The 27,840-nt window shown below is 55.3% G+C and overlaps 1 protein-coding gene across 1 annotated transcript in view; it reads left to right on the forward strand.

Moving 5' to 3' along the window:
• Nucleotides 1–27,840, forward strand: part of KSR2 (kinase suppressor of ras 2) — an 88,476-nt gene that overhangs the window by 32,794 nt on the left and 27,842 nt on the right. Inside the window, exons 6-14 of the mRNA XM_054173076.1 lie at nt 6,124–6,193; nt 6,827–6,910; nt 11,216–11,283; nt 12,915–13,033; nt 15,207–15,375; nt 18,464–18,505; nt 18,791–18,857; nt 20,609–20,657; nt 24,395–24,762. Coding sequence (XP_054029051.1) covers nt 6,124–6,193; nt 6,827–6,910; nt 11,216–11,283; nt 12,915–13,033; nt 15,207–15,375; nt 18,464–18,505; nt 18,791–18,857; nt 20,609–20,657; nt 24,395–24,762 — 1,036 coding nt within the window. The remainder of the gene's footprint in view (nt 1–6,123; nt 6,194–6,826; nt 6,911–11,215; nt 11,284–12,914; nt 13,034–15,206; nt 15,376–18,463; nt 18,506–18,790; nt 18,858–20,608; nt 20,658–24,394; nt 24,763–27,840) is intronic.

A 27,840-nucleotide genomic window follows, 5' to 3' on the forward strand; every position in this document is an offset into this window, starting at 1 on the left:
TCTCCTGGGCAGCCTGTGCCAATCCCTGACCACTCCTGCAGCAGAGAAACTTTTCCTGATCTCCAGCCTAAACCTCCCCTGGCACAATTTCAGGCTATGTCCTCTTGTTCTATCACCTGATGCTAGGGAGAAGAGACCAATCCCCCTCCTCACTCTGACCTTTCAGGGAGTCGTCTCCCCTCAGCCTCCTCCTTCCCAGACCGTGGTCCCCATCAGCGTGGCTTGGCATGGCTGCCAGCCCCAGGTGATGCTCCTGGTGTGTTTGGTGAGGGTGGAAACCTAAACAAGCGGCACAGGGGAGCCTGGGCTGCTCTTGCCCACGCAGGAGCTGCCCTGGCAGCAGGGAGTGACGGGAGCACATCCGCAGTGGCAGGCGAGAGGCGGCGGGGAGCCGGCGGGATGGCAGCAGGGGCGAGGAGGGCGTCACGGCCGAGGCAGCAGCCCGGTCCCCGTCACCTCCAAGGTGTGTGGGTGCCACTCAGGGCCCAGCAGCGGCTGTCACAGCTGCCTGTCACCGCTGGGAGCCGGGTGGCAGGGCTCCTCTCCACGGCGGCTGTCAGAGACGCGCCGGAGGCGGCTGTCACCCCGCGCCCGCCTGCGTTCCCCCCTTCCCCGCTCTCCTCCTGGCACGTCTGATCCCATCAAGCTGTTGACTCAAGGCTCAGCCCTGCCGAGCTGAGCAGGAGCCCTGACCTTTGCCTGTGTGATGCTGCAGAGGAGGAGAGCACAGAGGCTTTGGGGTGCTGGGGTGGAGGGTGGCACCCCTTGGCATCGGGTGCCCAGCGGCCGGGTTGCTGCTGCTCTGGGAGGATCGGTGTGCTGGGTGGCAAGGTGCTGGGGGGCAGGGTTTGGCTTTTGGGGAGGTGCATGGAGGGAGGCAAAGGGATGGGGGCTTGGCCAGGATGTCCTCATCATGCTACTCAGTGGGTGCTAGTTATGTTCTTAGATTCACAGAATGGTTTTGGGTTGGAAGGGACCTCAAAGATCATGCAGTTCCAACCCCCCTGCCATGGGCAGGGACATCTCCCACCAGCCCAGGTTGCTGAAGGCCTCATCCAGCCTGGCCTTGAGCACCTGCAGGGAGGGGGCATCCACAAGCTCCCTGGGCAGCCTGTGCCAGTGTCTCCCCAGCCTCAGTGGAAAGAATTTCTTCCTGATCTCCAGTCTCAATCTGCCCTCTTCCAGTTTCAATCCATTGCCTCTCATCCTATCACTACAAGCCCTTGGAAAAAGTCCCTTCCAAGCTTTCCTGTAGCCCCCTTCAGGTCCTGGAAGGCTGCTCTAAGGTCTCCCTGAAGCCTTTTCTTCTCCAGGCTGAACAGCCCCAAACTCTCCCAGCCTGTCCCCATAGGGCACATCCATGCCCATTAGATAGCACTTTGGAGGAGGAGATGGGAGAGGGAATTCTTAAACCTGCATGCAGGGGAATTAGGGCACAGAGAGCTCTGATCTCCCAGCCACAGAGGAGGTGGCTGGTGCTAAACGCTCTAAGCAGTGACTGACACCAGGGCAGGGGAGGTCAGGAGCCATCAATCGTTGCGGGGCAGCTCAGGGTTGTTAGCGTGGGCTGGAGAGCTGCCAGCCGAAGACAGAGGGAGGTGGGCAGCTGGCTGTCATGCTTCAAAGCTTGAGAGGGTCAGCTTTAGCCAGGTGCCTCAGCACTCTGCAGCTGGCTCTTCCCCATCACAGGCTCCCTATGACAAAGCTTGGTGTGTCCTCCCCCCTCCCTCCGCTTCCCTTCCCCCCTCCCCCGGCAGCGGTGGGTCCTAGCTGTGAGATTCTGGTTTTCATTCTTGCAGTTCCCTCTAATTGTGGCGATTTGGGGGTTGTGACAAGAGTCCCTCCCTTGGTGGAGGGGTAGCTGCATCCCCCCCTCGCCTAAAACCCCTTCAGGCATCACCCCCATTTAACGTTGCCCAGGCAGGAGCAGCTTTCCCCCCGGCTGAGCATCACACAGGTTAAAGGGGAGAATCTCCAATTAACCTCACTCCCCCACACCCCAAACCCTCGGGACCGCTCGGGGGGTGCCTTCCCCTGCCCTGCTTGGCTTGTTTCCCCCCCCCCCCCCTCCCAGCTCTGCCAACAGCAGGTCTATTGTTAACTGCTGCCTTCCTCCCCGTATCGCTGCCTCTAATGAAGATAATTAGCCGTGAATCGCCGAGGTCTCGTTGTGGTGAGGAGGTTAAAATCCCCGCTACACTTTAATACATTTTTGCAGCGACCACATTTAGAAAGTAATTAAAAGGCTGAGCTGCCTTTGCCTGCGTCCCCTCTCCACCCCCCCCCTCCCCAGGCCAGCAGGATTTAATTGAGGCCAGCCGAAAGTTGGTGGAAATAAATCGTGGCTGATAAAGCAGAGGTGGTAATTTCATTCTAGGAGAGGAGCTGCTCTTGCCTGGGTGTTTAGTTCATCAAGGATCCGTGTTGGAGGGAGGACTTTATTTTGTGTAATGTCATTTGCTGATGAGCAGGAGGCATTTAGGGAGCAGAATCAGAGAGTGCCTTGGGCTGGAAGGGACCCTGCAAGGTCATCTAGTTCATCCTCCCTGCAGTGAGCAGGGACACCTCCAATTAGATCAGGTAGCTCAGAGCCACATCAAGTTTGACCTTGAATGTCTCCAGGGATGGGACCTGCACACCTCCCTGGGCAGCCTGTTCCAGCGTCTCCCCAACCTCACTGTGAACAGCTTCCTCCTGATGTCCAACCTAGAGCTGCCCTGCTCCAGTTTCAAACCACTGCCTCTCATCCTACCACTCCAAGCCCTTCTAAAGAGTCTCTCCCCAGCCTGCCTGTAGGTCCCTTTCAGATACTGAAATGCAGCTTTAAGGTCTCCTTGGACCCTTCTTTTCTCCAGGCTGAACAGCCCCAACTCCCTCAGCCAGATGTCATAGGAGAGGTGCTCCAGCCCTCTGATCATCTTTGTGGCCCTCTTCTGGACCCACTCCAGCAGGTCCATGTCCTTCTTGTGCTGGGGACCCCAGAGCTGGACACGGTGCTCCAGGTGGGGTATCACCAGAGCAGGGCAGAAAGGCAGAATCTCCCCCTGGGACCTGGTGGCCATGCTGCTTTTGGTGCAGCCCAGGATGCAGTTTCTGTAGGGAGGGATAGTGCACAGGCATGGGGTGGTCCTGCTCTGTAAAGCATCAGCCTGGAGAAGAGGAGGCTCTGGGGAGACCTTAGAGAAGCCTTCCAGTACCTGAAGGGGGCTACAGGAAAGCTGGGGAAGGACTTTTGACAAGGGCTGGAAGTGACAGAGCAAGGGGCAATGGATTGAAGCTTGAGGAGGGCAGATTTGGACTGGAGATTAAGAATCCGTTCTTTAGAGTGAGGCTGGTGAGACTCTGGCACAGGTTGGCCAGGGAAGTTGTGGTGCAGGTGTTCAAGGCTAGGCTGGATGGGACCCTGAGCCACCTGGTCTGGTGGGAGGTGTCCCTGCCCATGGCAGGAAGGTTGGAACTGGACGAGCTTTGAGACCCCTTCCAATCCAAACCATCCTATGAATCTCCAGGGCTTGTGGGCATCCCTGGCAGGTTCAGATAAGGGGGTAGTGGGGAGGTGGTGGTCCAGCAGCCCGAGGTGGGTTGTCTGAAGGGCTGCTGAGAAGCCTGGCTCACAAATCTTGGCGAGCTGCTGGTCTGGTGTCAAAGAGCAGATGCAGGCCTGGGGGCAGCAATTACCTTGATCGACTCTATTGTCTTTCAGCGTCTTAATTGCTGGCTGTGCTGGAGGGGTGATGGGGGCTGGAGTGGTGGAGTAAAGGGAAGGATCCAGAGCAGCTGCTGGTGGGAGGTGCAGGAGCCGGCCGGGTTCGGGGGCGCTCCCAAAGCTTTTCCCGGGCAGCGGCAATGTAAATGTAACCTTCAGAGCGGGAGCGCAAGCGGAGCGCCGCCCGCCCGCGATATTAAACCGGGAGCTGGAGGCAAACAGAGGCTCTCCCCGAGGGCAGGGAGCAGGCAGGGAGCCGGCAGGGAGCCTGTTTGCCGAGGGATTTTCTGGTGTGCTGAGCAAACAGCCCAGCTCCGCCGCCCGGCTCCGCGCCACGGCTCGGCTTGCTCCGAGCTCAGGGCTGCTCTCTCGGTCCTGGGAACCCTCTCGAAGCCCTGATTGAAAACCCAGCCTTTGAACCACGGCCTCGTTAAGGCTGGAAAAGACCTCTAAGATCGTCGAGCCCAACCTTCAGCCCAACCCCGCCATGGCCACAGGTTTCCTGAACACCTCCAGGGCTGGGGACTCCACCACCTCCCTGGGCAGCCTCTGCCAATCCCTGACCGCTCTTGCAGCAAAGAATTTTTTCCCTAAGCTCCAACCTAACCCTCCCCTGGTGCTAGGGGGTGGAAGCAGACTATTCACACACCTGCTTAATTCTGTGTCTCCATCTCTGCACCTGATGAGTTTCCTCTGCTGCTGTGAATTTGACTTTAAAAAAAGAATGAGGAGTTGATTGGCACGACAAGAGCCAGAGCCCTGCCGGGGTGCATCACACATCCTTCCACAATTAATGACATGAATGAGTTGATGAGGCTGTGTTCAGCCCACGGCAGAATCAAAAGCCAAACCCAGGATTTGTGCTTAGGTTTGTTGGTCCTAGCCTGGACTTCGTGGCTGTAACTTGGTTGCACGAATGCATTTGCCCCGGGGTGATGTGTGTGCAAACCTTCTCCCTGTCTGCAGGGTTTGGTGTGCAGAGGGGTGCAGCAGCTGCAGAAATGTCTGCTGGGAAAGCAGAGTGCTCTGTCCAGTGCTTGGGAGGAGGCAGAGGTTCTTTGAAGTTCAGAAAGTAGGTTTTTCCTACACTGAGTAACACAAGGAATTAAGACACAAAATGACTTTGATTCCTCTCCCCTAAGGCAGGAAGCCTTGGGAGGGTTTGAGATCAAGACTGACTGCTCCCTTTCTTCCAGGAGTGCCAGGTTGGAGGGGGGGGTGTGTGAAACTTACACTGATGCTGTGCCCCAGTCCCCAGAGTCGATGCCCTTCCTGGGCTGAGCATCCCACAGGGCAGGACCTCTCCCATGACTTGTGCATGCCTGCAGGAGGAGGATGAAGGTCTCTGCCCTTGCTGAGACAGGAGGGGCAGTCACAGAATCATAGAATTGCCTGGTTGGAAAAGACCTTAAGGTCATCAAATCCAACCATAACCTGACATCTCCACAACTGTTAGACCACATCCCTAAGCTACTCATCCTAATGTCTTTTAAACACCTCCAGAGATGGGGACTCTACCACTACCCTGGGCAGCCTATTCCAGGCCCTGGCAACCCTTTCAGGAGAGAAATTGCTCCTCAAGTCCAACCTAGACCTTCCCTGGGGCAACCTGAGGCTGTTTCCTCTTGTCCTGACACTTGTTCCCCTACCTCACTGCAGCCTCCCAACAGGGAGCTGTAGAGAGCCAGAAGGTCTCCTCTCAGCCTCCTTTTCTCCAGGCTGAACAACTCCAGTTCCCTCAGCTGCTCCTCATAGGACCTGTGTTCAAAACCTCCTCACTGGCCTCATTGCCCTTCTCTGAACCTGCTCCAGCACCTCATTGTCATTCTTGTTGTGAGTCCGTGGCACTGGCATGGCCATGTTGTTAATTACCTGCCTTCTGCAGCCAGCACTGATGAACTTATCTCATTTTCTTTAGTGAGCCAAGGTCCTGTTCCCTTTTCTCCCTCCTTTTCCCCTAGAAGGAGAGCACTGAGGCTGCTTTTCACTGTTCTGCTGTTTCAATCCCAGCTCAGTTGCCTTCTGAGCAGCTGACACTTGGCTCTCTCTTCAGTTGCATTGATGTCTTCTTAATAAATGAGGGAGTTGCTGTTTTGCCTTGATTTTCCCCTTCTTGAGTCATCAGGACATGGCTCTGACAGCTTTGCAGTCCTCTTTGGTGCCCAGGTGGGTGCAGCACCCATGGGGCATCACCTCCCACCTCTGGGTGCTGGGTGGGGGAGACCCCAGCTGCCAACAGCCACAAGCAGAAAGGTTCTTGCTTTGCAGACAGGGAGACCCAGCAAGGCTGTCTCTAAAGGGCAATATCCAACAAACCTTGCTTTCTGTGGGCATCCTTTGCTCCCCTCTCCAGAAAGCTGAGCCCCTGTGCTCACCTTGGTGTTCCCCCTGATGGTTTTCCCTCTCTGCCCCCACAGATACTCTGTCAGTGCCTCGCTGGTCCCCGCAGATCCCCCGCCGAGACCTGGGAAACTCCATCAAGCACAGGTATGCTGCAGCACCGAGTGAATCCCCCCTCTTGCTGGGGGATCAGCACCTCCCTTTTCAGCTCTGGGCCAGGATGCTATCCCATCCTCTCCTAGAAGCCCATTTAAATTCCATTTCAGTTCTGATCTGCTGTAGATAAGGCTTGAGTGCCTGTCGATAAAAGCTGTGCCCTTATCCCTGACCTTCAGCAAATTCCCCAGCTCCGGATTATTGCCCTTCCAGAGCTACCTCAGGAAGGAAAAACACTTCAGATAGTCTTGGTGCTGCTACTCAGTGGGGAGACCACTTCTCTGGTGGGCTGGAAAGTGAAGTCCCCATGACAGGGAGGGGGTTTTGGGGGGTGCTGGGATGGGTAAAGCTGAAGAACTGTAGCAAGCTGGTGGATGGTGCTCATCCTGGGCAGTTTGGAGTGGGCTGTGCCCTTCTGTGTAACCATCAAAGGGTTCAGGTTTGTCCTCTGGCATCCCTAGAAAGATGCCTCAGCACCTGCAGCAGTGTTTGAGGGCAGCAAGGAAAGGGTGAGTTGGGGCTTGGGAGATAAGCATGGCTTGGCAGATGTTCCTGTGAGGAGCACGGATGAGGTGGTGCAGCTTCATCTTTTCCCCTGGCCACTCTCCATGTCTCTCTCCACAGGTTTTCCACCAAGTACTGGATGTCCCAGACCTGCACTGTCTGTGGGAAAGGAATGTTGTTTGGCTTAAAGTGCAAAAACTGCAAGTATGGAGCTGTTCATGTTGCTCCTTGATGTTACAAGGCGGGGGGTGGGTGGGGGAAATGGAAGGGTTTGCTGGTGGAGCTGAGCAGGAGCTTGGGCACAGGGAGACCAAGCAGCCTCTCACCTGCTCATCCTTGCAGGAAGCTTTAATGAGCTGTGAAACTGGGGGAAGCTTCCCACAAAGTGAGGCTGAGGTCGGGTGTGCATGGTGGGGCTGGGAGCAGGCTCCTTGGGGAGGATGCTGCTCACCAGACCTTGGCTCTGCTTGCACCAGAGCTCTGAGTCAGATCCTGACAGCTTCCTTGCTCGCTGCAACCCCTGGCCTGGCTTCAGATGCCCACGGTGTGGGGCTAGAGGTGGAGTTACCTGCAGGAGGTGGGTGGAGAGCGGCTCTGACGGGAGCATTGCCTGCGTGCAGGGTAGCTGCAGGCACAGGATGGGTTCTGCCCGCGGTCCTGGGCTCTGTCCTCCGGTTTTTGCAGCAGAAAAATGTCTTGCAGTGGCCTCTGCTTCTTGGCCATGCTCTGGCACCAACCCACCCCAAACCACATTTAAGCTGCAGTGCAGCCGAGAGGGGGCTGTAAAATTGGGCAGGACAGGGAAAAGAGAGTGAGGAAAGGCTGGGGCCACTTCTGCTGCCTTCAGTCCAGTGGAGCCCAGTATCACACAGCCACCAGCACTGAGTGAAGCTGCTGCTGGAGGCAGGGCTTGCCTTTTCCGGGGCTGGGTGCTGGTGTCAGGCTGCTAGTCTGAGTTAGCTGGAGCTGTGAAGTGATCACCATCGGTGCTGGGGTTGATTAAATGCTGATGAGTTAGCACATTGGGATATAAACCTGGAGCAGAAATCCCTGGTTACCCTGCACTGTGGGGTGCTGGAAGGGATATTCTCTAACGCTGGTGATTTTTAAAGCCATGATTGCCTTTGCATCCAGTGCTCCAGCAGCTGGAGGCTCTGCTCCTGCTGGAGCTGCTGAGGGATGGTCCCTGTGCAGGGGGAGGGATGCTGGGACTTGCCCTCACTATGTTCCTGCTCTGTGTGGGTCCTGCTGCCTGTAGTCACTCAGAAGAGAGTAAATAAATTCCCTGGGTGCTGAAGGTTTGGGTGAATGCCAAGCATTAGGTTTGCTGGATTTGCTGTAACCACCCAGCCCTGGTGCCGCTTCCCCTGGAAACTGGAGGGGATTGAGCAGGTAAAACAAATCCCAGCTCCCAGGAACTGGAGGGGATTGAGCAGGTAAAACAAAACCCAGCTCCCAGGAACTGGAGGGGATTGAGCAGGTAAAACAAAACCCAGCCCCCAGGAACTGGAGGGGATTGAGCAGGTAAAACAAGCAAACAGCCCCCAGAAACTGGAGGGGGAATGAGAAGGTAAAACAAACAAACAGCCCCCAGGAACTGGGGGGAAATTAGTAAGTAAAACAAACAACCCCCAGAAACTGGGGGAGAAAGTAACAGGTAAAAGAAACAAACAGCCCCCAGGAACTGGGGGAGAATAATTAAGTAAAACAAAAACCAGCTCCCAGAAACTGAGAGGGAATGAGAAGGTAAAATAAAACCACCAACCTCCAGAAACTGGGGGGTGGGAATGAGTAGGTAAAACAAAAACCAGCCCCCAGGAACTGGAGGGGATTGAGCAGGTAAAACAAGCAAACAGCCCCCAGGAACTGGAGGGGGAATGAGTAGGTGAAACAAGCAAACAGCCCCCAGGAACTGGAGGGGGAATGAGTAGGTGAAACAAGCAAACAGCCCCCAGGAACTGGAGGAATGAGAAGGTAAAACAAACAAACAGCCCCCAGAAACTGGAGGAATGAGAGGGTAAAACAAACAAACAGCCCCCAGGAACTGGGGGGAAATTAGTAAGTAAAACAAACAACCTCCAGAAACTGGGGGAGAAAGTAGCAGGTAAAAGAAACAAACAGCCCCCAGGAACTGGGGGAGAATAATTAAGTAAAACAAAAACCAGCTCCCAGAAACTGAGAGGGAATGAGAAGGTAAAATAAAACCACCAACCTCCAGAAACTGGGGGGTGGGAATGAGTAGGTAAAACAAACAGCCCCCAGAAACTGAGAGGAATGAGCAGGAGACAGAAACAAACAGCCCCCAGGAACTGGAGGGGATTGAGCAGGTAAAACAAGCAAACAGCCCCCAGGAACTGGGGGAATGAGAAGGTAAAAGAAAAACCAGCTCCCAGAAACTGGGGGGGGGGAATGAGTAGGTGAACCAACCAACCAACCCCCAGAAACTGAGGGGATTGAGCAAGTAAAAGAAACAAACAGCTCCCAGAAAGTGTGTGTGTGGGGGGGGGGGGAAATGAGCAGGTAAAGTAAAACAACCAACCTCCAGAAACAGGGGGTGGGAATGAGTAGGTAAAACAAACAGCCCCCAGAAACTGAGAGGAATGAGCAGGAGACAGAAACAAACAGCCCCCAGGAACTGGGGGGGGTGGGGGGAAGGAGTAAGTAAAACAACCAAAGCTCCCAGAAACTGGGGAGGGGAGGGGGGAAATGAGCAGGTAAACCAACCACGGAGCCCCCACATGCCCTCCAGTCCTCAAGCACCAGGTTAATCTCTTCCTTTCCCTCTAGGAATGGCTTTGCAATAAAAGGCAACACGTGCAGCTCCTGGATTTTCATTACCCAGCTCACTGGCTTGCAGCCACTGCCTTTGGTTTGGGTTTATTTTTCCCTTCCCCCCCTTCCATCTTTCCCCTTGGTTGTTTTATTTATTTATTTTTTAAGATCTCTTTTATTTTTTTTCATTCCCTGTTTCCCCAGAGGCTCTCTCTGCTCTGCAGCAGAGCAGGAGCCAGGGACTCCTTTCCATCCCTAATTAAGGAGGAACAAAAAGGTTGTGGGGCGATGGGAGCCTGCTTATGCCTATATGCATGACCCAGGGGTGAAGCCCTCCACGGAGCCCTTGCTGCAGCTCTGTGAAAGCAGGGCAGAGCTCTGCAGAATATTCAACGTGGCCATAAATGCTCTCATTCTTTGTTGCTAAATGCCTTGCTCACAAAGGCAGGAGGGGAGGGCACAATGGCAGGGATTCATCCGGAGCCAACAAGGGCCAGGGCAGACACTTCCTTCCCCTCTGCTGCCCCGGAATTCAATTAAGGATAAAGCAGCCTTAGCTCTGGATGGTTCATAGATGGTTCAGAGGATGGTTTTGGGTTGGAAGGGACCTCAGAGATCATCCAGTTCCTGCCTCCCTGCCATGGGCAGGGACATCTCCCACCAGCCCAGGTTGCTGAAGGCCTCATCCAGCCTGGCCTTGAGCACCTGCAGGGAGGGGGCAGCCACAGCCTCCCTGGGCAGCCTGTGCCAGAGTCTCCCCAGCCTCAGTGGAAAGAATTTCTTCCAGATCTCCAGTCTCAATCTGTCCTCTTCCAGTTTCAATCCATTGCCTCTCATCCTATCACTACAAGCCCTTGGAAAAAGTCCCTTCCAAGCTTTCCTGTAGCCCCCTTCAGGTCCTGGAAGACTGCTCTAAGGTCTCCCTGGAGCCTTCTCTTCTTCAGGCTGAACAGCCCCAAACTCTCCCAGCCTGTCCCCATAGGGTAGGCCCTCCTCTCCTATGGTGGTCTGGGGAATTGGCTTTGCCCTGAGTGTGGGTCAGTAGAAATGACCATTTTGGGCATCCTCAAGCTGGCTGCTGGCTGCCCTGGTGCCCTGCAGCCAGCAGAGAAAGGCTTTGGGGGTTCTTCTGCCCATTTCTTGGGGCAGGTGCACCCAGCCAGGCTCCTGTTTGCCAAGGACACACAGCCTCCCAGCCTGTGTCCTCCTAGCCAGCCCATCCTGATGCCCCAGCAGTACCACAGGGATGTAGGAAGGTTTGTCCTTGGCAGAGGAAGAGTAAGACTGCAGGGGTGCAGGAGGATTTGTCCATGGCAGAGAAAGAGCAGGCCCACAGGGATGTGGGAGGGTTTGTCCATCCTGGGCAACCTGTTCCAGTGTTTCACCACTCTCCTCATGCAGAACTTCCTCCTCTGTCCAACCTAAGCCTCCCCTGCTCTGGTTTCAAACCACTGACCACAGGCCCTTCTGAACACCCCCTCCCCAGCCTTCCTCTAGGTCCCCTTCAGATGTTGAAAGGCAGCTCTGAGGTCTCCCTGGAGCCTTCTCTTCTCCAGGCTGAATTCTTTCAGTCTGTCTTTGTAGGAGAGGTGCTGCAGCCCTCTGATCCTCTTGGTGGCCTCCTCTGGACCTGCTCCTTCAGGTCTTTGCTGCTTCCTAGCTGCATGCCTCTGGCCACGCCAGGATTGCTCCCCCCTCCCCTCTGCTTCTCACACCCTTTTGTCTCTTCCCTGCCAGGCTCAAGTGCCACAACAAATGCACCAAAGAGGCCCCTCCGTGTCACCTGCTGATCATCCACCGCGGAGGTAAGGACCTTCCTTCCCCCTTCTGCCTCCGTGGGATGTTGCCAGCAGGTAAAACTTTCCGAAGCCCCCCGGGGCGGTTCGGGAGCCCCGACGCTCGCTGCCGGTGGGTGGGCTGGAGGCTCCCGAAGCGCTTTGGGAGCTCGGTGAAAACTTTACCCACCGTTTTTCTCCGCTTGTAGGGAGACGAGCCGTGCGGGGCGAGGCAGATTTGCATTGCAAACCACTTCCACCCACCCTTCCCCCGCCTCCTTTTCTTTTCAGATTCCCCACCGCCCGGGGTAAGTCGCAACAGGTTTGAGCCTTTTGCTACCGTCGAGAGCTTAGGGCAGCCGTGCGGGACCCCCTCCTTCCCCTCTCCCCCACCCCCCCAAAACCAAAACCAAACAACCCTCCAACCACAACGCTGTCCCACGGCGCTGTTGTGGGCGCATGGGGGGTGTCCCCCTTGCCCGTGGGGCCGTGGCCGTGCTCCTGCGGATGCTCGTGGTGCTTTTGGAGCTGCTTTGCCCTGCTCTGACCCAGCCTAAAATATCCACAGAGGAGGGAGGAGTCTGCAGCAGGACAACAGGCGGCGCTTCCCACCTCTTTTCTTCCAGATTTTGGCTGAGCGCTCCCCGACGGCCAGAGGACTGAGACCGCCTAAGGGAAAGGCTTCCAGGCCCCTTTGCCTTGACTTTTAAGCTCTTAAGGCCGTTGCTCTGTGTTAAATGCCACCAAAAGCACGCTCGTGGGTTGCATCGTGGGGGAAGGCATTGTGTTGGTGGCACCTTGCCAGACGAGTGAGGATCTGTAGCTTGGAGGGAGGCAACTCTGCAGCCTCTGCTCTGGCCCTCATACCCTTGCTTGCAGCAAGCTGGGGTAGAAGAGGGTCGAAGAACCACCCCTGACATGCTCTGAGCTGCTACAGATGCTGACCAGGAGGCAGGGAAAGCAAGAGTCTCACACTGCCAGGGGCTAGTAGGCTCCTGAGATGGGCAGAAACTGGGGGTTGTGGCTGTGATCTACAGTGCTGCAAGAGCTGGGGCTGCCTGCTGTGTGCTTTAGCTCTGGGGTGGCCTCAGCATCAATGAAACAGCCTCCACCCTCCCTACCTCCCCCCAGCCTCCTCTATGTTTTCCCCTGCAGCCAGCTTGTTCTCAGGTCCCCCAGGCTGCAGGCTGGTCTTTTGCTTTTAGTTCCCCTGCAAAAAGCTCTCCTCCAAGAGCAGGCTGCCCTGAGCCAGCTCCTTCCCCCTGCCTTGAAACTCTGCAGTGAGGAAGAGGACGAGAGGATGGTGCCTGCTGCTGCCTGACCCCCCCAGCTCGTGGGGTGGCCGCGGTGGCTGCCGAGCCTCCCTGAACTGCAGCTGCTCAGCAGGAGGAGAGATGCAGCTTTCTTCCCAGCATGAGGGTCTTTAAGCCCCCCACACCCCAGGGGGGTTTGGCTGTATCCTGGGGCAGGGGCTAGGCCAAAGGCTGGCTGCCGTCCCGGGGCAGGAGCCGAGCGGCGTCTGGATTGCTTTGGAGAGCGATTCAAGAGCGGTTTGCAAGCTCAGGGTTGACCCCCGAGAGCTCCTTCAAAGCTTTGATGTCTCTTTATCTCTCTCCCCTTCCTCTCCATCCCCTCTGTCCCTCTCTCCCTTCTCCCTCCAGCGAGGTTAGTCCGGACAGAGTCAGTGCCCTGCGACATCAACAACCCCCTGCGGAAGCCGCCGCGGTACTCGGACCTGCACGTCAGCCAGACGCTGCCCAAGACCAACAAACTCAACAAGGTGAGCTGCTGCCCCTGCCCTGCCACCCCCTGAGTCACCCCACCCCCACGAAACACAGGCTCAGAGAGTGGTTTGGCTTGGAAGGCACCTCAAAGATCATCCAGTTCCAACCCCCTGCCATGGGCAGGGACACCTCCCACCAGCCCAGGCTGCTCAAGGCCTCATCCAGCCTGGCCTTGAACAGCTGCAGGGAGGGGGCAGCCACAGCCTCCCTGGGCAACCTGTGCCAGTGTCTCCCCAGCCTCAGTGGAAAGAATTTCTTCCTACTCTCCAGTCTCAATCTGCCCTCCTCAATCTTCAATCCACTGCTCCTCATCCTGTCGTTCCCAGCCCTTGTCAAAAGTCCCTCCCCAGCTCCCCTGTATCCTCCCCAGCTCCCCTGTATCCTCCCCAGCTCCCCTGTATCCTCCCCAGCTCCCCTGTATCCTCCCCAGCTCTCCTGTACTGGAAGGCTGCTCTAAGGTCTCTCTGGAGCCTCCTCTTCTGCAGCCCCAACTCTCCCATCCTGGCTCCTAGGAGAGGTTTTCCAGCCCTCTGATCATCTTTGTGGTCTCCTCTGGACCCACTCCCATCAAGTCCAGGTCCTTCTTGTGCTTGAGGCACCAGAACTGGAGGCAGTGCTGCAGGTGGGGTCTCAGCAGAGCAGAGGGGCAGAATCCCCTCCCTTGACCTAGTGGCCAGGCTTCTTTTGATGCAGCTCAGGACACAGCTGACCTTCTGGGCTGCAAGTCCACATTGCTGGCTCATGTCTTGCAGGTGTCTCCATGGGTCTCCAGGCACATCCACCACTATGGCACTGATGTGTGTGGGGTGGGAACTGCCTGGTAACCTTCTTGGAGGCTTAAATTCAAGCAGCAATGCCATGGGCTGGTGCTGGTTGAAGGAGCAGAGTGGTGCCGAGCTCAGTGCTGAGGCAGGAGCAGCAGAGCTGCCAGCCCCTCTTCCTTTGGCTTTCCCCAGCAAAATGGAATGAGCACTTTGAGGACAGCCTGTGTCCCACCAGCTTTGCTCCACTGTGGCCTCTTGTTCTGCAGGTCTCAGTTGAATTTGGGCTGGTTTGGTGCCTGTGCCACCACCTGAGCCTGCCATACACAACCGATTTATCCTCACAATTAGAACAAGCCCAGAATTTGATTGTGGTCGATGCTGGGCAGCCCAGACCTGACAGTGCACCTGCCTCCCTCACTGCTGCCCTGCTCTGACAGCAGTAAAACCAGCCTGGGGCTCTGCTTGATGAGATTTAAAGCCTGGTGCCTTCAGAAAGATGAAATTTAGAGCTCGTTGCCTTCAGAGAATTTCTCACGGGAGGTGGTGCAGGGGGAGGCTTCTGCAGCCTGGAAGTGCTCAAAGCAAAGGAAACCCTTGGTGAGATGGGGAACAAGCCATCAACCCCCAAACTTCTCAGTGCCTGGCATGACCCACAGGTCCTGCTGGACCTCAGCATCTTCAGATTCACAGATTGCATTGGGTTGGATGGGAGCCTCCAAGGGCATCCTGTCCAACCCCCCTGCAGGCAGCAGGGACAGCTCCAGCCAGAGCAGGCTGCCCAGGGACACAGCCAGGCTGAGCTTGGATGTCTCCAGGGACGGAGCCTCCAGCACAGCCCTGGGCAGCCTGTTCCAGAGTCTCCCCAGCCTCACTGTGCAGAACTTCCTCCTGATGTCCAACCTAAACCTCCCCTGCTCCAGTTTCAAACCCTTGCTCCTTGTCCTATCCCCACAGGCCCTTCTGAACAGTCCCTCCCCAGAGTGCCCTGGAGGGTCCCCTGCAGGTACTGAAATGCAGCTCTAAGGCCTCCCTGGGTTCCTTCTCTGCTCCAGGCTGAACAGCCCAAATTCTTTCAGCCTGGCTTCATAGAGCTCTGATCACCTTTGTGGCCTCCTTTGGACCTGCTCTAGCAGGTCCATGTCCCTCTGTGTTTGGGGTCCCATAGCTGGACACAGGTGAGGTATCCTCTCTCAGCAAGGGCTGGCTACCAGGTGATGCTCCCCTGCTTGCAGTTGTTTAAGCCTGAATCTCTTAGGAGGTCCTTGGTGTGATGCTCTGCTCTGTGGTTGTTTTGGGGTGGTGCCGATGGCTTTCTGAGGCTGGGGAGTACCAGAGACCTTGGTGGGGCACTGGTCAATGCTTCTCTAACCTGCTCCTCTCTTCTTTCCATCCCTGTGTCCCACAGGACCACATCCCAGTGCCCTACCAGCCAGACTCCAGCAGCAACCCTTCCTCCACCACCTCCTCCACACCCTCCTCGCCGGCCCCCCCTCTGCCACCCAGCGCGACGCCCCCGTCCCCCCTGCACCCCTCCCCGCAGTGCCCACGCCAGCAGAAGCAGTTCAACCTGCCAGGTACTGTCAGCTCCTTACCTCCCCCCCTGCCCCACCAGGAGCAGTTCAACCTGCCAGGTACTGTCAGCTCCTTACCTCCCCCCCTGCCCCACCAGGAGCAGTTCAACCTGCCAGGTACTGTCAGCTCCTTACCTCCCCCCCTGCCCCACCAGGAGCAGTTCAACCTGCCAGGTACTGTCAGCTCCCCCCCTGCCCCACCAGGAGCAGTTCAACCTGCCAGGTACTGTCAGCTCCCCCCCTGCCCCACCAGGAGCAGTTCAACCTGCCAGGTACTGTCAGCTCCTTACCTCCCTCCCTGCCCCACCAGGAGCAGTTCAACCTGCCAGGTACTGTCAGCTCCCCCACTGCCTGGGTTTAGGTGAGAGGGACAGAAGCTCTAGCATTTGGTGACCCTGTCATGCATCACCTCTGGAGCAGAAACCTCCTTTCAGGCCTGTTGAGATGTTGTTTAAAGTAGAAACCACAGGAGTGACCTTCAGAGAGGGCAGCAAAGTCTCCTTGTGGGGACCTGGATGTGCTGCTGTTGCCTCCTGGGCTCATACTTGGATGGGGAAAAGCTGGAAGCAGAAGTGAGCAGCAAAGATGAGTTCAGGATAATTCAGGTCAGGAAGGAGCTTGGGAGCCTCTGGTCAAACCTCCTGCTTGAAGGAGGGTCAGAGCTTGAGGCTTGATCCAGTTTGGTCCTGAAGACCTCCAAGGATGGAGCCACACAAGCTCTGTGGGCAACCTGCTGGTGCCTGAGGCTACAAAAAGCTTTCCAGACCTGACCTCTCCATGCCTGCTGCATTTCCTCAACAAGGTCCTACCCAGCTGCAAGGGTAGCTTGGGTTGGCTTCATTGTGTCTTTGGGGTGATGGACCTCCAGCAAGCTTGGGGTGCTGGTGGGGAGCAGCTGATGCTGGCTGTGTCTGATGAGGCTTGCCTGGGTACCTGGAACACATCTGCTGCTGGAACCCCAGCTCTAGAGGGATGGTGGAAGAGGCAGTTTGGTCACAGTGGCTGCCAGGACACAGGAGTTACATTAAGTGGCTAAAAAAAGCTCCTTCTGGCCTGAGGATGTGCTGAAGCCTGTCCCAGTGTGGCTGCCTTTGGGTTGGCCTTGAGGCAGTGCTGCTGCTCCAGGGCAGGTCCCTTCCTGGAGGTAAATGGCTCAGTTGAAAGTGTCCTTCATCCCTCACCTGCATCTCCAGCTGCTCCCTAAAAGGGCCTGGCAAGGGGAGAGGAGAAGGAGCCACAGCCTTGACCCATCTCTGAGGTGCTGGAGCACTGCAGCTCTTCCAAGGCTGTTGATCTGGAGCAGGTCTGTGGCCTTGAGCCTCTGTTGGGACCTGGGATCCCTCCTGCATCCCCATCCCCAGGGTTAATGAAATGCTCTGGTGGGAAGGAGGATCAGGATTGCATCTCCAGAGGAAGCAGATGGCACCACCATGCTCTGCTGATCCTGCTGCACTGTGGAGACTCCTCCCTTCCATCTTGACAAGCCTTCAGCTGGAGAGGAGGAGGAGGAGGGAGATGAGTGGGGATTTGACTGGCAGGATCCATCAGCATGACAACAAACATTGCCAAAAGCTGGGAAGCACCCAAGAGACCACCAGCCAAACCACACAGGTCCTGGTGTGCTGGGAAGCACCCAAGAGACCACCAGCCAAACCACACAGGTCCTGGTGTGCCTTGACCAGGTACAAGTCTCACTTTCTGGAGTGCCCAGGATGCTGAAGGGGCATGAGGAAGATGGTGGAAGAGCTGAGGAAGCACTGAGAAGCCCAAGGTTCTTGCCAAGGAGGGACTCAGCTCCATTTCCCACTCCCAGGCTGGGATTTCACCTTTGAGTCACCAAGGAGCACAGGAACCAGGGTGGCTGCCAACCTGAGGGCACCTTGCTGCCACAACCATGCTGCTGGTGGTCCAGCCAGAGCTGAAGCATCCTGTTGTCTCAACAGCAATTCAGCCAAGCTCACAGTGAAGAGCATCTCCAAACCACTTGTTGGGCAAGCCCTGGACCCTGCCTGGCTCTGGGTGGGGAAGGGACAGAGGGTTCAGTGTTTGGAGACCCCATCATGCAGAGAAGAGCCCTCCCTGCAGGTCATCAGAGAAGTTATTTCATGTTGTTTGAAGAAGGAATCACAAAAGTAATGCCCTGAAGTGGGCAGCAGCACTGACCACTGCCCCTCCTGGGGACCTGGAGGTGCTGTTGATGCCAGCACAGAGAGCCCCTGGAAGCTTTGCCTGGCTGTGATGGAGCCAGGGCAGGATCAGACCCTGGCTGCTCCCTGCTTTCATGCCTGAAGAGGAGCTGGCCTGACAGAGCAGGGCTTAGTGTGCTTTCATCTTCCCATGGGGGAAGGTCACCTCATCAAGATGGTCATCTTGGGGATGAGGACTTGAGCTTGGCCAGTGCCACATGGTGACCTTTTCCTGCCAGAATTGCCTTTGAGTCTCCTTTGATCTCAGCTCAGGGGTGCTCAGGTCCTGCTGCAGAGGTGAGGTCACTCTGCAGGCTCTCAAAGCTGGAGAGGAGACACTGAGGGACACTGCTTGAGGTCTTGAAGCTTAAGGAGAAGCACCCTGAGCCCTTCTGCAGGGCTCTCCTGGGGCTGCAGACAACCACTGACTTCCTTCAGTGGGCCTGGAGGCAGGAAGAGAGCCCAGGCAGGACAATTCTCCAAAGCATGGCAAAAAGGCAGAGTTGGATGTGCTGCATGGGGCAGAAATGGGCAGCAGCTCAGAGTCTGTTTCCCAAAGGCTGCTTGGGAGCCAAGCACTCAAACCCTGAGGGCTTTTGCTGGCAGCAAGGTGTCCAAATCCCACCAATGACTTTGTAGATGACATCAAGACCCTCTCTGTGGTACAGAGCAGCAGCTGAGGGTGGCAAAAATAATCAGTTCTAATCCAGGCAGGTAGTTAGAGGGCTAAGGTCTGAGCTTTTGGGCACCCATTGGGGATGGCATCCTCTGGAGAGATGGAGGTGGAAGAGGTTGGGTGATGCAGTGGGGTGGGGGGACACCCAGATCTGGGACTGGCATGGGTTGGGGTCTCTCCAGCATCTGGATCTGGAGGTCAGTGCTTGACCCTCTCTTCTCTTTTCCAGCTTCTCATTACTACAAGTACAAGCAGCAGTTCATTTTCCCAGGTGAGTCTCTTCCAAAGTCTTCTCCTTTTGGGAGGAGATCTCAGCTGGCTCTCCTGACCCTGGATGTTGTTCTGGGCTGGGATTTGCCCCCCAGAGCACCTCTGGTGGTGCAGGGCTCTGAAGATGCTGCAGGGCTGGCCCCAGCTGTGTAGCTAAGGGTGTAACTGGAGGGGAGCTGGGGACAGAGGGAGGGGTTTGGTGGGACTTGGCTCTTGTGGGTGTTTCCAGCACTGGAAAGGGCTCCTGGTGCCTCCCAGCTGACTCTCTCCACTCTCTTCTCCCCAGATGTGGTGCCTGAGACACCAACCCGAGCCCCACAGGTGATCCTCCACCCTGTCAACTCCAACCCCATGTAAGTTCTTCCTCCTCCTCCTCCTCTTCCTCCTGACTTGCCTTCCTTTCCCCTCCAGAGCAGTGCATCCCTCTGAGCACCCATGGGTGCTCCCCTGACCTTGCAGCACCAGCTTGGGGCTTAGGGCTGCCCTTTGGGGTGGGTGGCTGAGGTGCTTGGGCTGCCTTAACCCAGCTCATAGCTCTGGCTTGTGTCCTGGGGAGGAGAAATGTGAGGAGGAGAGGGCAGGGGATTGGTTTCTAACCACAGCAATGCACCCACCCAGCACTTCACCACCAGGGAAAAGAAAGAGACTTTCAATCCAAGAGCAAAGCCCTGAGACACCAAAGCCCAGGAGCACTGGGTGGGCAGGGGATAGGAAGCCCAGGACCACTGGGTGGGATGGGGATAGGAAGCCCAGGACCACTGGGTGGGATGGGGATAGGAAGCTCACAATCACTGGGTAGGAAGAGGATATGAAGCACAGGATGTTCAAGCAGCTTGGGAATCTCTCCTGTGAGCCTTGCTGCCTCTAGGAAGGGATGCTGTTAATTAGGTTAATGATAATAATGATTTAGAATGTATTTATATTCTGCTTGAAAGCACTGGAGCTGCTCCAGCTGCTCCTCCCCATGGAATCTCCCTAATTCCCTCTTCACTGTTGGGTGCAGGAAGACCCTGATCAGGGGAGGTTTAAGTGGAGAAGTTCCTGGCCCAGGGATCTGGCAAGCAGACAGGTTTGGGTGCTGCCTTTAAAATCCCCACTTGTCAAGGATTTAACCCCCCCATGTTCTTCTCTCCTGGTTGCTCATCAGCCCCATGCTGGTTGGTGTTCCCTGGGAAGGGCAACTCTGATCTTGGAAACCACCTCAGAGTGATAGAATCAATAAGGCTGGAAAAGACCTCAGGGATCATCAAGTCCAAGCTGTCACTCAACACCTCCTGACAACTAAACCATGGCTCCAAGTGCCACATCCAATCCCCTCTTGAACACCACCAGGGATGGGGACTCCACCACCTCCCTGGGCAGCACATTCCAGTGGCCAATCTCTCTTGCTATGAAGAACTTTCTCCTCACCTCCAGCCTGAACCTCCCCTGGCACAGCTTGAGACTGTGTCCTCTTGTTCTGGTGCTTCTTGCCTGGGAGAAGAGACCAACCCCGTTCTGGCTACAACCTCCCTTCAGGGAGCTGTAGAGAGCAAGAAGGTCTCCCCTGAGCCTCCTCTTCTGCAGGCTAAGCAACCCCAGCTCCCTCAGCCTCTCCTCCCAGGGCTGTGCTCCAGACCCCTCCCCAGCCTCCTTGCCCTCCTCTGGAATGCCACACGAGTGAGTGTGTGCTCCAGCAATGCCTGGAGAGGTTCAAAAGCTGGGAGGGTGTAAATCTGTCCCTCAGCCCAGGCTGGCCAGGCTGACACCTCCCAGGACACGGCAGTGCTGCATCCTGCACACTGTGCACTTGAGAGCTGGCTGTGTGCTCCCCACATCCCCAAATCCAGCCTGGAACTTCCCACCTCAAACGTTAATGAATGCAAGAATTGATATTGCTCTTCCCTTCTCCTCTGTGAGCACCCCCAGGGCTGTCCTTCGGGGTGGCTGTGGCCAGGATGCTGGGGAGAAGGGGGGAAAGGGATTGCTCTCCCAGCTTAGCTGCCAGCCTGGTGCTTCTCCCCCTGATCCCTTTAGCTCTGGTGCAGAGTGATGGTGTGGGAAGCAGGACTCGAGGTGCACAAGTGTTTGTGACCTGCTGGTAACTCAATAATTCTTTCAACAGCCTGGAAGGAAACCCATTGCTTCAAATTGAAGTGGAGCCCACCTCGGAGGTGAGACGTTCAGCCTGGCTCCTGTGCTTAATGGCCCTGCAGCTTATCTCCACCCTGGGGCACATTTCACGGGGACCAGAGCCATTGAACACCTGTGCAGTGAAATTACTGCTAATTGAATTAACAGCCAGCCCCGGGGTCTGCCCAGGCAGCCGTGTCCCCACCCCACCAAGAGGGAACCCCCAGGGGCTCCATGTCCCTCCCCCCCTCCCGTTTAGAATTCAATGAGCTTTGCTGAGGTGACTTAAACACATGGTGGGAGGGGGAGGATGTGGGATGCAGCTTTTCAGGGGTGTTGGAAGTCCTGTGGAAAGCTTATTCAGGGCATGAAGGGAGAGTTCAGAGCTGTCCTGGGGGGCTGGGGGCAGGATACCCAGAAGGTAGCAGGCTGGGAGCAGTTGGTGCTAGCAGAGAGCAGCTTAGAATCACAGAATCAATAAGGCTGGAAAAGACCTCAGAGATCATCAAGTCCAACCTAGCACCCAGCACCTCCTGACAACTAAACCATGGCTCCAAGTGCCACATCCAATCCCCTCTTGAACACCTCCAGGGATGGGGACTCCACCACCTCCCTGGGCAGCACATTCCAGTGGCCAATCTCTCTTGCTGGGAGGAACTTTCTCCTCACCTCCAGCCTAAACCTCCCCTGGCACAGCTTGAGACTGTGTCCTCTTGTTCTGGTGCTTCTTGCCTGGGAGAAGAGACCAACCCCCTCCTGAGTACAGCCTCCCTTCAGGGAGTTGTAGAGAGCAAGAAGGTCTCCCCTGAGCCTCCTCTTCTGCAGGCTAAGCAACCCCAGCTCCCTCAGCCTCTCCTCACAGGGCTGTGCTGAAGGCCTCTCCCCAGCTTTGTTGCCCTTCTCTGGACACCTTCAAGTCTCTCAATGTCCTTCTTAAACTGAGGGGCCCAGAACTGATAGAATAGAATAGAATAAACCAGGTTGGAAAAGTGTGGCCTAACCAGTGCTGATCCCAGGGCAGAATGACTTCCCTGCTTCTGCTGGCCACACTGTTCCTGATGCAGGCCAGGATGCCATTGGCCTTCTTGGCCACCTGGGCACACTGCTGGCTCATGTTCAGCTGCTGTCCACCAGTACCCCCAGGTCCCTCTCTGCCTGGCTGCTCTCAGCCACTCTGACCCCAGCCTGTAGCACTGCCTGGGGTTGCTGTGGCCAAAGTGCAGCACCTGGCACTTGGACTTCTTGAATGCCATCCTGTTGGACTCTGCCCACGTGTCCAGCCTGGCAAGATCCCTCTGCAGAGCTCTCCTACCCTCTAACAGATCAACTCCTGCCCCCAGCTTGGTGTCATCTGCAAATTTACTGATTGTGGACTCAATCCCCTCCTCCAGATCATCAGTAAAGATATTGATCAGGATGGGGCCCAGCACTGATCCCTGGGGGACGCCACTGGTGCCTGGCTGCCAGCTGGATGTGGCACCATTCACCACCACTCTCTGGGCTCAGCCCTCCAGCCAGTTCCTGACCCAGCTTGGCCAGGCTAGGGTGAAATGCTGCTTTCAGACAGAAGCAGCCCATGCTCTGGGGGTATCATGCTCTCACACTCAACCCTGGCATCATCTGGGTTGCATGAAACACAGCTGCCCACCTGGAAGGTACCTGCCTGGTTTCTTAGACTCACTGACTGGTGTGGGTTGGAAAGGGCCTTTAAAAGCCATTGGATTCTACCTCCCTGCAGGCAGCAGGGACACAGAGTCATAGAATCAGAGAATTGATTTGGTAGGAAAGGAGCTTCAACAGCATCAGGTCCAACCATTAACCCAACACCACTGTGACCATTAAAACGTGTCACCGAGTGCCACATCCCCACGTTCCCTGAGCACCTCCAGGCAGCTGCACCAGACTTGACAGTTAGTTAATGGTTGGAGTCAATGATCTTAAAGGTCTTTCCCAGCTGAAGCAATTCTGTGATCCTATGAGTCAACTAAAGCAGGTTGCTCAGAGCCCCAGAGAAGCTGACCCAGAATAGTGCCAGGCAGGGGGCATCTCCCACCTCCCTGATGGCCAGCCTGGCACAGGCTCTGCCCACCCTCAGTTCAAACATTTCTCCCTTCTCCCCACCCTGAATCTCCCTCTTTTAGTATCAAACCATCCCCTCTTGTCCTGGCACAGCAGCCCCTGCTCAAGAGAGTTTTTTCCACCCTGTTTTTTCTTTCCTTTTTTCTCCACCCTTTTTTTTTCATTCCTTTTCCCCCCACCCTGTTTTCTCTTTATTTTTCAATCTGTTTTTTTTTTCTTTTTCCCCACCCTGTATTTTTTTCTTTCACCCTGCTTTTTCTTTTTTTACCCCACCCTAAGTTTTTACTTCTTTTTTCCACCCTGTTTTTGTCTTTTCCCCCCACTTTTTTCTTTCTTCTCTTTTTTCTTTCTTCTCTTTTTTCTTTCTTCTTTCACCCTCTTTTTCTCTTTCTTCCCCCTCCCTTTTCTCTTTCTCCCCCCCTTTTTTCTTTCTTCTTTTTCACCCTCTTCTTTCTTTTTTTACCCTCTTTTTGTCTTTCTTTTTTTTAACCCTCCTTTTTCTTTATTTTTTCACCCTCTCTTCTATTTCCTTCCCCCCTCTTTTTTCCTTCCTTCCCCCCCTCTTTTTTCCTTCCTTCCCCCCCTCTTTTTTCCTTCCTTCCCCCCCTCTTTTTTCCTTCCTTCCCCCCCTCTTTTTTCCTTCCTTCCCCCCCTCTTTTTTCCTTCCTTCCCCCCCTCTTTTTTCCTTCCTTCCCCCCCTCTTTTTTCCTTCCTTCCCCCCCTCTTTTTTCCTTCCTTCCCCCCCTCTTTTTTCCTTCCTTCCCCCCCTCTTTTTTCCTTCCTTCCCCCCCTCTTTTTTCCTTCCTTCCCCCCCTCTTTTTTCCTTCCTTCCCCCCCTCTTTTTTCCTTCCTTCCCCCCCTCTTTTTTCCTTCCTTCCCCCCCTCTTTTTTCCTTCCTTCCTTCTCCCCCTCTTTTTTCCTTCCTTCCTTCCCCCCCTCTTTTTTCCTTCCTTCCTTCCCCCCCCTCTTTTTTCCTTCCTTCCGCCCCCTCTTTTTTCCTTCCTTTTCCCCCCTCTTTTTTCCTTCCTTTTTCCCCCCTCTTTTTTCCTTCCTTTTTCCCCCCTCTTTTTTCCTTCCTTTCCCCCCCTCTTTTTTCCTTCCTTTCCCCCCCTCTTTTTTCCTTCCTTTCCCCCCCTCTTTTTTCCTTCCTTTCCCCCCCTCTTTTTTCCTTCCTTTTCCCCCCTCTTTTTTCCTTCCTTTTCCCCCCTCTTTTTTCCTTCCTTTTCCCCCCTCTTTTTTATTTCTTTTTTACCTTCTTTTTTATTTCTTTTTTACCTTCTTTTTTATTTCTTTTTTCACCCTCTTTTTTCCTTCCTTTTTTTCACCCTCTTTTTTTCTTTCTTCTTTTTTTCACCCTTTTTTCCTTCTTTTTTCCCACCCTCTTTTTTCCTTCCTTTCCCCCCCTTTTTTCCTTCCTTTCCCCCCCCTTTTTTCCTTCCTTTTTCCCCCTTTTTTCTTTCTTCACCCTCTTTTTTATTTCATTTTTTTACCCTCTTATTTATTTTTTCACCCTCTTTTTTCCTTCCTTTTTTTCACCCTCTTTTTTTCCTTCCTTTCTTTCACCCTCTTTTTTCCTTCCTTTTTTTCACCCTCTTTTTTTCCTTCCTTTCTTTCACCCTCTTTTTTCCTTCCCTTTTTTCACCCTCTTTTTTCCTTCCTTTTTTTCACCCTCTTGTTTCCTTTCCCCCCTCTCCTCCAGAACGAGGAGGGCCCCGAGGAGGCTCAGGAGTCGGAGGACGACTTCGAGGAGATGAACCTCTCTCTGCTCTCCGCTCGCAACTTCCCGCGCAAGGCCAGCCAGACCAGCATCTTCCTGCAGGAGTGGGACATCCCCTTCGAGCAGCTGGAGATCGGGGAGCTCATCGGCAAGGGCCGCTTCGGGCAGGTCTTCCACGGCCGCTGGCACGGGGAGGTGGCCATCCGCCTCATCGACATCGAGCGCGACAACGAGGACCAGCTGAAGGCCTTCAAGAGGGAGGTGATGGCCTACAGGCAGACCCGCCATGAAAACGTGGTGCTCTTCATGGGAGCCTGCATGAGCCCTCCCCACCTCGCCATCATCACCAGGTAAAGCCCCAAAGCCTTCTCCTGCTGAGCTGCAATCGGTTTTGGTTTCCCCGACCCCCTTGGCTGTGCTTCCCTGTTGTACAATCACAGAATCAATAAGGTTGGAAAAGACCTCAGAGATCATCAAGTCCAAGCTGTCACCCAACACCCACTGACAACTAAACCATGGCTCCAAGTGCCACATCCAATCCCCTCCTGGACACCTCCAGGGATGGGGACTCCACCACCTCCCTGGGCAGCACATCCCAGTGGCCAATCTCTCTTTCTAGGAAGAAATTTCTCCTCACCTCTAGCCTAAACTTCCCCTGGCACAGCTTGAGACTGTGTCCTCTTGTTCTTGTGCTTGGTGCCTGGTAGAAGAGACTAACCCCGATGTTGCAGTAAAGGGATGTTCTCCATCTGCTGGGATCGATGCTGGGAAGCATCAGTCCCATCCCAGGGGGTCCAGGCAGATCCATCTCCGGTGGGAAGTGATCTTGAGACAGGATTGGTTTGTGCAAACCAGGGTCTCAGGAATGGTTTGTATGAACCAAGGTCCCAGGAATGGTTTGTGTGAACCAAGGTCCCAGGAATGGTTTGTCTCAACCAGGGTCTCAGGAATGGTTTGTGTGAACCAGGGTCTCAGGAATGGTTTGTGTGAACCAGGAGGGGTGGAAGTGCTGGGATGGAATTCTGTCATGGTTGTTCTTTTTGCATGGTGCCCTGGTTGAGTCCCTAGATGGGTGCTGGAGCCTGGACCCTGCTCCTGTGCTGCCACAGCATGGAAAAGCCTCTAAAAGCAGCTGGCCACGTGTGAACGCCAGGGTTCATGAAACAACCTGGGTGCTGTGTAAGCATCTAGGGTGTCTGAAGCCTGGGCAGGTGTGGTAGTCCAATGGGCTGGAATAGAGCCAGAGGGGCAGCAGAGGGGGGAAAACCTGGCCTAGCAAGGAAAGCTGGTGTGCCATGGGACTGGAGCCCATCCCTGGGGCCTCCTCGCTCCCAAGCAGATGGGAGACCCTTCAAGACAAATCGTGGCTTCCTGGAGCATTTCATCCCTTTCCCCAGCTGTTTTCTCTGTCAACCCCCAAACTGAGTGTGGGACTAACAGGAGAGAGCTCAGGATCATGGTTTTGGTTGGAAAGTTCCCAGTTCTGGGCTCCCCAGTTCAAGAGAGACAGGGAACTGCTGGGGAGAGTCCAAAGCTGCTGAGGGGCTTGGAGCATCTCTGTGAGGAGCAAAGGCTGAGAGCCCTGGGGCTGAGAGCCTGGAGAAGAGCAGCCCCAGAGGGGAGATGATCAATGCTCAGCAAGAGCTAAAGGGTGGGGAACAAGAGGCTGGGGCCAGACTCTGCTCAGTGGTGCCCAGGGACAGGACAAGGGGCAATGGGCACCAACTGGAACCCAGGAGGTTCCACCTGAAGGGGAGGAGAAACTTGTTTGGTGTGAAGGTGCTGGAGGGCTGGAGCAGGCTGCCCAGAGAGGTTGTGGAGTCTCCTCTGGAGGGCTTCCAACCCCCCCTGGCCATTGTGACCCTGAGCAAGCTGCTGTGGGTGCCGTGCTTGGAGTGGATGATCTCCAGAAGTCACTTCCAAGCCTCACCACGCTGGGACTCAATGATTCTGTGGCAGGGTGACTCCAACCAGAGGCTGTCTTTCTGCACCTGTGAACTGGAAAAAAACCCAGGCTTTTGATTTTGGAGCACAAAACAGCCACCTGGGAGAACTCAGCAGCCTTTCAGGTCTCCATCAATCAGCTCCTGTCCAAAAGCTTTATGCTAAGTCTGCAAACACAGGTATTGATCTGTGCGTCAGAGCCCCCCCAGCCCTCTCTTCCTCCCTGCTGCTGCTGCTTCTCCAGCTTGCTCCCCTCCATGGTCCCTTCATAGCCCCTTTGTGCTCAGCTTTTCAGTCCTATTCAATACCCAAACCTGGGCAACAGATCCTGGCTTTTCTCTGGCTGTAAAGTGTTGTCTGTTCTGATGCCTCTTTAGATGAAACCAGGGAGGTGACACTTCTGACAGTCTGACAAAATGAATACCTGTGCTGCAGCAGCTGCTGCATTGACACCAGGGTTGGGAAGTGTCCAGTGCTGCTTGCTCGTGTTCCCACCTCCCCTTGGTCCTCTTTTTGAGGTTAAAGTAGAACTTTTTTGGATTGCCCTAAACTTAACCTGTGCTTGACACCTCTTGGAGCATCACCACCTCTTTGCCTGCAAGGAGCAACCTGCTCTTATCTCTATCCTTTGAAGACTAAATCCCACCATGGTGGGGGTTGGAAGGGACTTCTGGGCTTCATCCAGTCCACCCCCACCCTGCTAAAGCAGGGCACCCCCAGCAGCTTGCCCAGCAGCACAGTGCCCAGGGGGGGTTGGAAGCTCTCCACACAAGGAGACTCCACAACCTCTCTGGGCAGCCTGCTCCAACCCTCCAGCACCCTCCAACACCAAAGACTCTTCTTCTCCTGCTCAGGTGGAACCTCCTGGGCTCCAGTTTGTGCCTCCTGTCCCTGGGCACCACTAGAAAAAGTCTGATCCAAACCACCACAACAGCTTTTCAGTTGCAGCTGGAAGCCTGTTTGGTTTTTCTCCTGCTGGGATAGCTCTGGGATGTGATCAGTTCTTGGCCTGTGCTGGTGCTGGCCATGAGGATGAGGGAAAGCCAAGGGGGATCCTGGAAGGGGGATCCTGGAAGGGGGATCCTGGAAGGGGGATCCTGGAAGGGGGCTCAGTTCAGTCTCCAGCCATTTTTAGGAGGGTCAGGACTGCAGGAGAGCACATTTGGTACCTGAAGCTCATCTCCAGACACAACTCATTCCCTTTTGAGGCTTCCTACAGGGCTCTGTGCTGCTGGTGCTTCTCCAGGAGCAACTCCTTGGGCTTTCAGGGTAAAAGCTCCCCTAACATGTCCTAGGGATGCTCCCTTCCTTGTACCTCTGGCCCTTGTGTGGACTCTGCTTGGTTGAAGAGTTCTGGAAGCTTCTTGGGGCATCCGTGGTTACCTCCTGTGGGGAAAAGCCTTCTCACCACGTGGAGGTCTCCATCCCATGCATGTTTCCCTGCTCCCTGGAACAGGTCTTTCCTAAGGGATAGGACAGGTTTT

Source organism: Dryobates pubescens, chromosome 25 (genome assembly GCF_014839835.1).
Source record: "Dryobates pubescens isolate bDryPub1 chromosome 25, bDryPub1.pri, whole genome shotgun sequence".
Classification (NCBI taxonomy): domain Eukaryota; kingdom Metazoa; phylum Chordata; class Aves; order Piciformes; family Picidae; genus Dryobates; species Dryobates pubescens.